Here is a 13,331-nt window from a genome sequence, read left to right as displayed (position 1 = left end):
CTAAGCTGAAGGTAGAATTTGTGAGCCATCAGCAGAGAGATGGAAGTTAACCCCAGAGACTAGGTGAGAGCCTTCCAGGTGGATCACTCAGCCTGAGGGAGAGGCTTGAAGAGGGCTGAAGGGAGGACCAGGTAGAAGCTGAAGAGGCCTATCCGGGGAGGAAGGAAGGAGCAGGCAGAGGCTGATGGCACTGAGGCCAAGGGAAAGTGTAAAGAAAGGACAAGCCCAGTGCATCAGATCGAAGAATCAAGTAAAATGCTGGGGCACCTGGGTGGCTCAGTCGGTTGAGCCTCCGACGTCGGCTCAGGTGATGGTCTCATAGTTTGTGGGTTCGAGCCCCGCACCAGGCTCTGTGCTGCCGCTTGCTCAGAGCCTGGACCCTGCTTCAGATTCTGTGTCTCCTTCTCTCTCTGCCCCTCCCCCACTCACATTTTGTCTCACTCTGTTTCTCAAAAATAAATAAATGTAAAAAAAAAATTAAAAAAGAAAAATGAGACCCAACGGTGGCCAAGGCACTTGGCAGTTGGGATCCATTGGTGGCCTTAGCAAGTGCAGCTTGGTGAAGCACTGTGGCCAAACGCTGCAAGAGAGGCCAGCCCACAGCATGCTGGAGGGGAGTGAGAAGTGTGGCCTGAAGGAAGTGGGCAGGGGTTGGCCGAGCACAGAATGGAGGATGGATGGATACACGCTTGTCAAGTTCACCTTATTGATTTCTTACACTCTATATTGCATTCTTTTCCATCTTTCTTCAGAGGCTCCCAAGTGATCATTTTCATGACTTTGCCATGATCATAGGTAACATTTAACGAATACTTTCTTTGAGCTAAGTATCTAACTTCAATATCTAACTGGGTAGTTACCTGATAGGGTAGATAGTACCATTGTGTCCATTTTAAAGATGAGAAAAGTGAGGCTTAGGGAGATGAAACAGCTCATCCACAGCTGCAGAACTGGGAGGGCCAGACCCCAAATACCAACTCAGGCAGTGTGAATTGTCACTTTTGGCTTAAACGTCACACTATGACCTGTTGCCACAAGAAAACCTAACCTACTACTGATTCTCATGGTGTTATGCATCCAGGTGGTCTCTGCTCTTTTGCTCTGCCCATAGCTTCAGATTTAAGTTTCTGCAAATATTCTTCCCATCCCCATCTTACTGCTCCTCATTTGTCAAGCAGTTGAGTGATTAGCACACAGAACGCTGTGGGTGGGCTGATTTACAAGGATGAATACTGGGAGTCCCCCCAAAATAGGGAAAGAAAAAGAGGCATTCATCCAGGAAATCCACCTGGTTTCATCCTGAAATATAAATGCTTACCCCAAGGAACCTTCAAGGAAAACACTTAACTGATGATTGAAATGGCTTAATGCAGAAAACCGTGCTGAACCCAGCAGCAGTCCCCTCCAGCTTTCTAAAGTCATTTCAAAATATTTTTAGAGGCTTTTGTAAATACTTTGCCAAAAGAGATGAAAAACATAACACTTAGCAAGACAAAGTTTAACCCACAGAACTTGAGCAACAGTTGATAGAAGTTCAAGAGCACATTTTATTTGAATCTAACCCACCAGAAGAGAATGCCAGAACATGAAGTCTTCAAGATGACATTCTTAAATTGATGCTTCCTCTACAAAAGCTTTGTATCAAGGAACTTGAAGTCTCTGGACTTCCCCAGCCTCTCAGCACCATCCTTCAGGGTCCTCTTCCAGATCAGTATCTTCAAACATGCCTCACTGAGACCCAGTAGGAAATACAGTTTGGCTCAGTACATAAGTATGTGTGCGTTGAACGTGCGCTAAAACACTCACCAATATACACACACCCATACACATTTAACTGATACAAATTTGTCGCACAATAATAGTTATCTTCGTCGTGTGCAAGTGACTCAAATATTCTCTTTCCTATTCTATTTTGTTTCTTAAGAATTCTGGTCCTAATACACAAAACTGCCTCATGAGGGATTGAAGAGTTGCAACCTACCATTTAGAAACCCTATTCTAAAGGATCTAAGTCCAAGTACTCCAGCCAGAAGATCTGCACAAGGAATATAATAGAAAGTATATGAGCTCTGGAATTACACAGCCATAGGGTCCAATCACACCTCCCAATTTACCAGCTGTGTGCTTTAGGCAAGTTAGTTGTTAGTCTGACCTTCCATTTCCTCTCCATAATCCTTTGGGAGTTTGGGAGAAGACGCATGTGAAAGCACCTAGCCCAGCACTTATTCAGTAGCACTGAATGCATGCATTCATCCAACCAAAATTTACTGAGCACTAGGGCTGGGGGTACAGCAACTAACAACCCAGTGACACCTCCGCTTTCATGGAATTGACATTCCAGGTGGCAGAGACAGACAATAGGCAAATAAACATAGAGTACGTCAGGGATCAATAAAGCCTGTATTTGTTTCCTATTGCTGCTGTAAAAAACTACCACTAACTTAGTGACTTCAAACAACACAATTTTATTATTTTACAGTTCGGGAGGTCAGAAGCCCAAAATAGGTCTCACTGGGCTCAAATCAAGGCAAGGCCAGGGTTGCATCTCTTTTGGAGGCTTTAGGAGAGAATCTGACTCTTTGTCTTTTCCAGAGACTAGAAGCCGCCCACACTCACTGGTTTATGGCCCCCTCCCTTCCCCAAAGCCAACAACCGTGGGTTGAATCTCACTCACGTGGAATCCCTCTGACTCTGTGTCTGTCGGCACAACTTCTCTGACTCTGATCCCGCTGCCTCCCTCTATCAAGGACCCACATGCTTAGGGTCCACCTGCATAACCCAGGATAATCTTCCCATCTCAAGATCCTGTATTTAATCACATCTGCAAAGACTTTTGCCATGGCAGGTAACATATTAAGGGTTAATACTAAGAGCAAAATTCAATAAATGTCATTGTTGCATTTTAGTATTTGAGACAGGGGAAATGAGCCTCCATTCAGCATGTCTAGGGGACAAGAATGGCCAAAGGCATTAGGCTCCCTTCATCATATGCTGTGAAAACTTCACTGACAGACTCACCCTTCTCACATTCAGCCAATTACCTACAACTCCAAAGGGGTTGTGATTTTGGGTATTCTGAGATTTTTCATAATCTGTCCCTTGAGCCTGGGATTCCTGAGCAAGTCATAGGTGCCGAGTGAGCCCAGGGATCTGCATCCCAGGGGCCTTCAATTGGTCTGGCCCCATCAATAGTTCTGTTTAGTAGTTTTCCTGAATTTGTCATCATTGTTTCATTTGTGAACTCTGGGCATTAAGTGGGAAGAAAAAAACTTCAGTGGAAGTTGAAAAGATTGACTTTGGTGTGAGGATATGCCCAGAAACACAATGACAGCAAAAGCTGAGAGCCTGAATGCACTTCTCTGCGTTAGCAAATTTGGGACAGTACCGAAGTCTCATGCATGTATCCTGCATGCACATCAGGGTCTTGTTACATGTCTCTCCTGCAGCCCCCATTTTGAACTTAGGGCCTGGAGAGTCACTTATCCCATTACGACCACATTGCCAGGGGTACGTTGTTCCCATGGCTGAAGAAGCATGGAAAGTTCCACATGTCTATGTTGGCCACTGCTCTGGTTTCACTTGTAATCTTGATGCATTTGGTGTTTTGTTTTGTTTTGTGTTTTCAGGGAAAACTGGATGCCTTGTGGGTCCTACTAAGGAAAGGATATGATCGTGTGTCTGTGATGCGTCCACAGCCAGGAGACACGGTAGGATTCATTAATGGTGTCATACATACTTTGTTTTTCTCTCTCACTCTGAATTTGGTGAGCTAGAATAACTCCAGATATATCAATCTAGCTGTTATTTCCTGTTGTGACAAATCAGATACTAATTTTCAAAATTCTGGGTTCTTTACAAGACCTTAAGTGTTGACTTGCTTTTCTGGAAAGGATCTTGACAGAAATAGGTTGAGTTAAACTTCCTAGGACTTGAGCTTCTTATGTTATAGGTACAGCGAGTGAAAGAGGCAGGAGTGGCCCTTCCCTAGGCTGTGCCAGGAGAGAGGCCTGCTGCTCCCCAGCAGCGGTGGCCGGTGGTGACCAACAAGATGCACAAGATGCCAGAGCCACAAGGTGGGGCAAGGGAATGGAGGCCACAGAAAACATCCACCCTCTTCCAGCAGGTGTCAGACCCAAATGGTCTAAGACCTCAGGAGGTCCTTTTACCCTGGTAAGGATTTGCCCCAAAACTGTCAGGGCCAAGCTTAGAGTGTCTCCAAATACAAGGAGGCAGAAAAGGAGGAGTCAGCAGAGACCGCTAGGAACCATCTAGTCCATCTCCATTTTGTGAATGAGAAAATGAAGGACAGGAGAAGCTGAATAACTTGTTCTGTTCCCAAAGTAACAGTGCTGGAAACAAATCCTGTTCTGCTGAAATCACACTGTTGCTCTGTCTTCTCCCTAAATTTTACAAAACAAACTTGGGACGAAATCCTCCCTCAACTACCAGCAAACCACATCTTCCATCCACTTCTCTGGATGTCAGGCACATAACCCAAAAGCAAAATAAAGGTGTCCGATTTGAAATTCCTTTCAAATCAGGTAGAGAACTTCCTTCTTGGCGGGAAAATTCCAGGCAAGTTACTTAACCTCTCTGAGCTCCATCTTTATAAAGTAAATGATGCTGTGGCTGTTTGGAGAAGATACTTGTAACGAATCTGGCCCAATGTTGAACACCTAGGAATGCTCAATGGTGATTATGATGATTATTTACATCACGCTTTTCTACTGCCTGTGAAGGGCTGATACAAAAATTCAAAGCATATTGCAACTGACGTGTATCAGGTAAGCCCACAGCTTTACTTACCCTGCCCACTGTTCAACGAGGCACAGCTCGTAAAACACAAGAGCACAGCCTGTTAGGCAGGCCCCTCTTCCTTTGCACTGATGACAACGGGTGGTTTGTGGCTGAGGGGATTTGGTCTAAAGTTTCATAGCTTGTGCAATTAGCTTTCCTGCCCCCAGGTTGTGGCAAAAAGAAACCAGGTCATATAAATGCGGGGCTGACTTGGCCCTCATGGCATAAGGAATTTGTATTTTGTCTGTCAAAGTCAACAAGAACACACTGCAATGGCAAATGTTAAAGTACAAACTCTCCAGTTAACAAAAATGAGCCCAGGCCATAAACTTTGTACTCAGGGTGGTATTTGGCCTTATAAGTTATACATCTGGTTTCTGTGGGAAATTAAGGAATTGTTTTAGCATGCATGAGACTCATCTAACAGATCAAGAAAAAAACAATAAGATACCCTAAACTCAGGTTCAGCCATACTATTTTTCTGTGGCAGATTATGCTGGTCAAGCGTACAAGAACATTTTTTTCAGAGCACCTGAAAAACATCTCCACTAAAATTTGTTAACGTTCCATTCTCCACTGACCAGATTGGCAGAAACAAATTCATAAGCTGAGTCAACCTGAGAAGGAGTAGGGGATGTTATCACGGATAAGATACAGAACCAACACTGTTTGGCATGAAAAGGCTAAATGGATAAATCCAACAATGGAATGCAAACCGATGGAATGTCCTCCAATGAATCACGCCTAAACTGAATCTCTTGCTTACTAATTTTGACCAAACGTTTGTATTAACACTTGAAGATGTTCTCTACACTTTTGAGAAACACAATACCACCTTGAATTTTCATTCTCCAATCACACAAAATAATAGACTTGAAGTACAGAAGGTCTATGAATTAGGATACCTTTAACCATATGCTCAGCGTTGTCACAAGTTATGATTGTCCAGCCTACTTTTAAATGGGCTTGCTTTATAGAAATCCTGATAAAATGTTAAGACACGTGGGAGGAACAGATGCAGAGAACTGTGTCTTTGTAGGTCACGACACAACGATGGCCACAGACATCTTGATGTACACGGAGTTGTACAACAAAGGTCACAGGTTAGGAAGGAATGGGCATTCAAAGCTGCCTTGTGGCAACTCAGGAAAGAGTTCCAGGTGAGGGAGGACTATGTCATAGCTGTGTCTACATGTGTATTCTTTTTTGTCCTGCATAACTGTAGGAGACTCCCTACAGATCTCCATTACTTGCATGGCAATGACTCTGTAAGAATTCCTCAGCACTGATTTATGGGGCTGACCACATTTTCCATAAACTCAAAATGACTACATCTAGGCATGTGCTCGTGAACAAGAGTCACAGGTTCTGAATTTTTCCTTTAAAACAAAAACAAAAACAAAAATCACCTAATTACATTCTCAGTTACATTCTGAATGGTTTCAAACACATGTTGACCTCACAGAAACCTGGCAATGCTTCCTCCTCTGTTCCTGTGTGCCCCATCCTCCCCACAGTTAACCCACCCCAGCCCTACAGATGCAGACAGGGGCCCACCAACAGAGCCTTTGAGGCTGCCTGCCGAAAGGGCTGAGTGCCTCCAGCCTCTACCACAGAGTTGAGGGCTGGGGGTGCCTAAGCCCAGAGCCACACCCTTCCCTGGGACTGGCGCCCACCTCCTCAGAGCCGTCCAAGCCCCAAGTCAGGGAAAACACGAATGGGGCCACAGCAGGAGACATGAGCCTTCAGTCTGCCATCACCCTGTCTTCCTTCTTTCCGGGGTGGGCTCACAGTCCTATTGTTCCTTGGTACCTACCAGGAAATCCCTGAGCCAACATCCAACATCAAGTGCCAGAAGAAACCACTTAAATAGCAGGCCAGCAACACATCTGATCCTACAATGTAAAGAGTTCGCTAAGCATTTGCTGAAACCATCCCTCTGCTTCCAGTATATAGCTATGCCATGCTCTTTCTAAAACACATATGTGAACATGACATTCCAAGGCTTCAGACTTGCAAAGACCAGGAAAAAGCCCCCCGAAATTGCTTGATTTAGAAAGGCTCACCTAATTTTAAACAGAGATGTAAGGGAGCTTCAGAAATCAGGGTTCGTGGAATCTAGTGGTTTTCAACCTGGTTGCACGTTGTGATAACCTGAAGAGCATTCAAACGCTGATACTGGGATCCCACCTCAAAGGTTCTATTTCACTTGTCTGGGATGAGGTCTGGACATTTGGGATTTTAGAAGCTCCCCAGGTGGTTCTAATGGCAACTGGGATGGAGAATCAGTGATCTGGTCCAATTCCCTATTTTTCATCCAAGACTGCATCTTCTCTTTCCTTCTCCACCAATTTGAAGGCAACTGTCCACACTGCTCCAGAGACAGGCATAAGGGAAATGGATGATTACCATCTTCATGGGCTTCCACCAGTCCCTTTCCTTCTAGGAAGATGATTAACACAGATTCAGGCTACTATCTTGTTGTTACTGCTTAGGGGGAAAAGGATGGGGAAAAGGAAATATAACTCTGCCTCACATGTTTGGGTTTTTTTTCCCGGATGGAATTCAATCAATATATGGACCAGTCTAAACCCTCTCCAGTTGTTTTTACCTCAGTTTGAGCCATCCCACTTCACGTGCTCTGGGAGGGACCCACTGGAGTTGGATGTCTTCTTTGTTTTCAGCTCCTCGGTTTCTCCCAGATCTGACATCAGGAGGCCGGTACATTCCATGACTATCAGCAAGAACAAAAAACTCAGGCACATTCTGAGCTTGTTTTGCAAGGCTGGGCCTCCTTGCAATCAGAAGAGACCCAGGAAAAGTACACACATAAATGTACATAAACAACGTTTGAAACTTATTTGAAGCTCAGCCCCAGAGGTTGTGAAATCCTCTCCTGGAGCTCCAGCCTCAGGCTGCTGTCTGTGCAGCTGCTTCCAGTAAGGGAGCTAGGCCAGTCACATGGGCACCATGTCTCCCTGCTGTCGCTGAGGCCGGAGTGAGCTGGGCAGGTTATCTCGTGCTCAGCCCAGTCCTTCGAAAGCAGATGAGCCTCCCGTAACATAAGCAAGTCAGAGAAAAGTGTCTGCATTCTGTTTCTCTCTGTCTCTTTTCTCCATTTTTCACATTCCCTGTGTTGCCTCTTTCTTCTTCCCTCTTTAACTTGGCTGCCTTCCCTCAAACATTCTTTGATCAAACAGCTATTATGTTCCCACTAGGAACCCATCATAGGGCCGGTACTAGGGATACCAATTAGAACGGGACTGAATTCTGGCTTCCTGGAGTTGAATGTAGGACTTGGAAGAGAAGAAAGGGTCAAGCATTGTCTCAACTGCAGATGCTTATAGAAGCACAAACCCATTCAGAGCAACTTGGGGAAGGATGTCGATCTCTGTTTACAGAGCAGAAACTGGGGCTTAGGGTACGTTATTAACTTTCTGGAGGGCACACTGCTAGTAAGGGGCAGATGAGGGGCTTGAATTCAGGACTGTCAGAGACTAGGGATTCCTAAAGTCCTTTATGCATTCGACAGATCCTTGTTGAGCACTTTCTATGCGACTAGCACTGTGGTTGTGCTGACTGCTCACTTGCAGTGTCCTCACCCTTGAAGGTCAGGGACAACAGTCAAGTCTCCAAACATCGCCCATGTGAAAGGCTGTGTGATGGAGATGAGCATGTGAGGTATGAAGGATACACCTCATGTGGGTGTGAGGGATACACCTAGGAAGGGCATTTCACCAGACTGGAATCAAAACCGACTTCTAGAAGTGACATTTAAGCTGAGAGTGGGAGAGTTAAAAAGGGACAGTTATCCTAGTGAGAAGGAAGCTTAAACAAGGACCCTAAGGGGTCCTTCTGGGAGACACCAAGAGCGGGGTATGTTGGAAGACAGAGTGTGAGGCAGTGACAGCAGGCCACGTGGGGTGCTGGTCGTGGGGGCCCACTCTGAGGACAGTGGAGAATTACACAAGTGTTTTAAGCAGTGAAGTGATCAGATTTGTGTTTTAGAAAAGTCCCACTGGCTGCAGTGTGGAGACGGTGGCAGTGAGGGATGGTGAACAGAAGCAGTGGCGAACAACGAGGAGAGTCTGGATTCCATCCAGAATGACTGGATTTGGTAACCGGCTGGCTGTGGAGGATGAGAGAGGAGGAAGTGTCAAGAAGGACCCCCAGAGTGTGTCTGAGCCAACAGTGATGCCACCAGGATGAGGGCGGGAAGACAAGAGCTTTGGGGCTGAAGACGAAGAATTAGCCTCATAACTTAGCAGGTTTGAGGCACTGTGGGAGCATCTCCAGGCAGAGATGGCCAGGCATGGGGCCAGGAGGCACTCATTCTCAGGGCCGGCACCTGCTGAGACCCGGGAAGGAGCACCTCCTTCGGGTCTGTGCCCTAGACGCCCCACCGGCCTCAGGCTAGTCCCCGCCTGTGTTGGAGGCAGTTCTGCTCAGTAAGAGTTCAGAGCTGGAGGCAAAAATTTGGGAGTCGTCAGCATGGCAGTTGTGACCAGTGTGAGTAGATGGGGAAGTAGGGAGTGTGCGTAGACAGAGAAGAGAAATCGGTTAACCAGTGAACCCCAGGGCCATGTCCTTTAAGTCAGGGTGGGGAAAGAAAAAGGGAACAAGAAGAAAACTAAGAGACCAGCCAGAGAATGAAAAGGTGCAACAGGAGGGTCTGGGATCATGGAAACGGAGAGAAGATACATCACTGAGGAGGTCAGTGTCAAGTGCTATAAAATTTACACACAAGCTGGCACCGGTTCTTTAATTACACAAGGTTATGGTGACCTTGGTGACCTTGGTGACCTAGGTGACTTAGGTTCGGTGGAATGAAAGGGGCAGGAAGGAAGCTTTGTGGAAAATGGGAGGGGAGAGCCAAAGCAGTAGCTGGGATAGCGCTGGAGTTGAAATGTGTCTTCGTTTTATTAAGATGGGGCACTAGAGCTTGATTAAGTGCTCGTGACAGGCCCAGAGAGGGAGAGGTTGAGGAGAAGAGCTCGCTGATGGGCTGGAGCCCTTAAAAGCAGGGCTTAGAGGACCTGGAGCCCAGGAAGTGCCACTCTTCCATGTGAATTAGGTAGCAGAGCCCAGGTGGGCTCTCAGGTGTGGGTGAGAGGGCAGGAAGCCACAGCACCCATTTGATGACTTCTGTCTCTCCCACGATGATGCTAGAGGAGAGGGGTGAGTGAGGGCAGAGTTCCTGAGAAGGTCAGATGAGGAGAACCAGCCATACCTTTGGAATCCTGTCGCTCTTGTGGGTCAGCGCCTTCTTTAGTTCCAGGGTGGACGTCTCCACCGCATGCAAGAAACATGAGTAATTCCGGATGCAGTGTTACAAGCAATTCACTTCAAAACTCCACCCCCAAGCGAACCCCCTTTCTGGTCCCTTGAATATATTGCTGTAGGTTTTATTTCTCACACGCAGAATGGAAATAATGACCTAGTTTACCCACAACACTTAAAGAGCAGTGCTAACTGCTTTGGGGCTTTTTGTTTCGTTTTGGCACCGGAGGTCTCCCCCTGTCTAAGAAGTTAAAACCGTAATACCTGACAACTACTAACAAACTAGTTTCATACCGGTTTATAATCAGCTACGGTATAAATTACTAAAGAATGGGATCCTTGGGGCGCCTGGGTGGCGCAGTCGGTTAAGCGTCCGACTTCAGCCAGGTCACGATCTCACGGTCCGTGAGTTCGAGCCCCGCGTCAGGCTCTGGGCTGATGGCTCAGAGCCTGGAGCCTGTTTCCGATTCTGTGTCTCCCTCTCTCTCTGTCCCTCCCCCGTTCATGCTCTGTCTCTCTCTGTCCCAAAAATAAATAAACGTTGAAAAAAAAAATTTTTAAAGAATGGGATCCTTGTCGTATATAAATACTGTGACGTAGCACCGTGTCCCACAGAAGAGGCATCAATAACTATTCTTGATCAGGATTAGCTTAAAGCAGCGATTCTGGAATCACTCCATTGCTTTGCCATGTACCAGCTGGGTGACCTTTTCAGCTCACTTTCCTTTTTAAGATCACTTCCATTTTTCCGAGGAGTTGTTTGCAGGGCACACGGGTGCCTAGTAATGCAGGCTGTGCCCATGTCGGAGGGCCAGCCTGTGCACGGCTACACATACAAGCTCCCCGGTACGGGCACACATTCCGCCTCAGACAGGAAGGCCTTTTCCTGATTCATTCAAAGGTACTGTGTGGGTTAGCGGTGGCCCCCACCATCTGAACACAGAAAGCAATTAATTTCCTCCCAAGCATTGCTTTAGATAAACATTGGAAGATATTGCTCAGTCCAGTGGGTTCTCCCAATATGATCATCCCCGGCACCATTTTTTTCACTATTTCTTGTGCTAACCAAAAAAGTGTTTGCTTAGTTAATAGAGTTTTTGCCCTATCTTATCTTTTTTCTTTCTTCAGTTGTGATCATACTGCAGATGAGTTAGTATTACATTCTTTCATTTTATCCTATAGGCATAAGGGGGAAATAATTTTTTAAATCACTTTGTTTCCTAAGCAATTAAAATAATTTAAAACTTTTATGTGTGCTGATAAGACGTCCCTTCCTGAATATTGGCAATTTTAAAGCAGATGCATGTCTGGGTCAAGAAATAAACATTCCCGTTTGAGTTGCTTGTTGGTGAAACCACAGATCCAATTGGCTTATGTGCGGGCACATCAAATTTCTAACACACACCCAAACAAGCTGGTGAAAATTGATAATGTGGGCATCCAGAATAAAAAGGTTGGTTGACATACTCTAAGAAGTTCACCTAGATCCTACAGTTCTTTTTTTTTTTTTTTTTTAAGATTTTATTTTTAAGGGGCACCTGGGTGGCTCAGTTGGGTAAGGCTCAGGTCATGATCTCACGGTTTGTGAGTTCGAGCCCTGCATCAGGCTCTGTGCTGACAGCTCAGAGCCTGGAGCCTGCTTCGGATTCTGTGTCTCCCTCTCTCTCTCTGCACCCCCCCCCTCAAAAATAAATAAACATTAAAAAAATCTTAAAAAAGAAAAAAAAGATTTTATTTTTAAATAATCTCTGACTGAGCCAACCAGGCACCCCAAACCTGCAATTCTTGTCTCATTTCCCTTTCACAGAGAAACCTTTTGCATCTGAAACTCCTACCTTTAGTTTTCCTCTGAATTTGCTTCATTGCATCTCTAATAAACTCTATTCTGACAACACTGATTGTTGAAAATAAAATGGAGGGTGGCTCAGTCTGTTGAGCATCCAGCTCTTGGTTTCAGCTCAGGTCATGATCTCACTGTTTATGAGTTTGAGCCCCAATTGGGCTCTGTGCTGATGGTGCAGAGCCTGCTTAGAATTCTCTCTCTCTGCCTCTCCCCCACTCATGCTTGCTCACTCTCTCTCACTCTCTTTCTCTCTCTTAAAATAAATAAATAAAAACTTAAAAAAAAAAAAAAAAACGAACAGGGCAAATCCAAAAGCTGGAAATATTTACTCAGTTGGCTAAGTATGATCATTATCAGCAAATGGCTGCTGAGGTGCCAGGAAGGGCTCTGTGGAAAACGCAGACAAGCATGAGATGTGGTCGTGACACCAAAGATTGGTTCAGGATATAGAACAGATGGCGGTCAAGGTCACTCCCTGGGCAGACCAAGAGAGAGCTGAAGGAAAGGAGAGCAACAGAAAAAGGGCAATCACTGGCAGCCTAAGGGGACAGGAGGCCTCCCTGGGGACTGGAAGGACTTGCCCTGGTGTTGGAGGCAAGTTGGGACTTAGTCAAGCAGACAGGATATAGAAGGGCTGAGGTCACAGGTCTCCAGAACCAGGATACAGCCCATAAGTGCACATGGCCGACAGTGAGGACACATCTCAGGCTGGAGTGGAGGGAGTACATGGTCCCCCTAAGGCTGCAGGGTGCACATGAATGAGATTTCACCACCTTGAAGGTCAGACTAAAAAGTGTGGACCTAATTCTATTACCATTGCGAGCTAATCTTCATCTGGGATAAATATTACGGTGCCAAAGTATATTGTATTTTAAGACATTTTATCTAATACAAGTTTAACTAGGTATTAATAGTGTTTGTAACTTATATATAAAATTTGGCCACAGATGTCTTGTCTTATAGAACAGCCAGATGAAAATTGTTCTACAACTCAGGAACAGTGGGTCTAATAATGTTGGGAACCAGTTAATAGGCTATTGTGATGAGCCAAGCATGGATCATGAGGCTTGAATTTAAATGGTGACACAGGGAATGAAAAGACAGATGGCAATGTCTGAAACCGGCTGCAACATTGCATGGAGAAAGAGATAAAAAAATTTTAGTATCGGGGGTCACCTGGGTAGCTCAGTCAGTTGAGCATCTGACTTCGGCTCAGATCATGATCTCACAGTCTGTGAGTGTGAGCCCCGCGTCGGGCTCTGTGCTGACAGCTCAGAGCCTGGAGCCTGCTTTGGATTCTGTGTCTCCCTCTCTCTCTGCCCTTCCCCTGCTCACATGCTCTCTCTCTCACTCTCTCTCTCTCTCTCTCTCTCTCTCTCCCTCTCTCCCTCAAGAATAAATAAACGTTAAA

The 13,331-nt window shown here is 45.7% G+C and overlaps 1 protein-coding gene and 1 long non-coding RNA gene across 7 annotated transcripts in view; one reads left to right on the top strand and one right to left on the bottom strand.

The window, feature by feature from the left end:
* LOC144615934 (uncharacterized) overlaps positions 1-13,331 on the bottom strand; it is a 252,075-nt gene that overhangs the window by 155,432 nt on the left and 83,312 nt on the right. For 2 of the 3 annotated variants that reach the window (XR_014137415.1, XR_013554671.2), the window contains exon 1: positions 7,409-8,464. The exons of the other annotated variant lie outside the window; for it this stretch is intronic. This is a non-coding gene — a long non-coding RNA (uncharacterized LOC144615934). Of the gene's footprint in view, positions 1-7,408; positions 8,465-13,331 lie in introns of those variants that run through there. 3 annotated transcript variants of the gene reach the window in all.
* ANTXR1 (ANTXR cell adhesion molecule 1) overlaps positions 1-13,331 on the top strand; it is a 218,941-nt gene that overhangs the window by 164,664 nt on the left and 40,946 nt on the right. For 3 of the 4 annotated variants that reach the window (XM_060659422.3, XM_060659437.3, XM_060659436.3), the window contains exon 17: positions 3,627-3,707. In XM_060659422.3, the coding sequence (XP_060515405.1) occupies positions 3,627-3,707 (81 nt within the window). Of the gene's footprint in view, positions 1-3,626; positions 3,708-3,949; positions 4,523-13,331 lie in introns of those variants that run through there. The other variant, XM_060659439.3, reaches the window with a different exon arrangement.

This window comes from Panthera onca, chromosome A3 (genome assembly GCF_046562875.1).
Source record: "Panthera onca isolate mPanOnc1 chromosome A3, mPanOnc1 haplotype 2, whole genome shotgun sequence".
Lineage (NCBI taxonomy): Eukaryota > Metazoa > Chordata > Mammalia > Carnivora > Felidae > Panthera > Panthera onca.
This window is presented reverse-complemented; position numbering and strand designations above follow the sequence as displayed.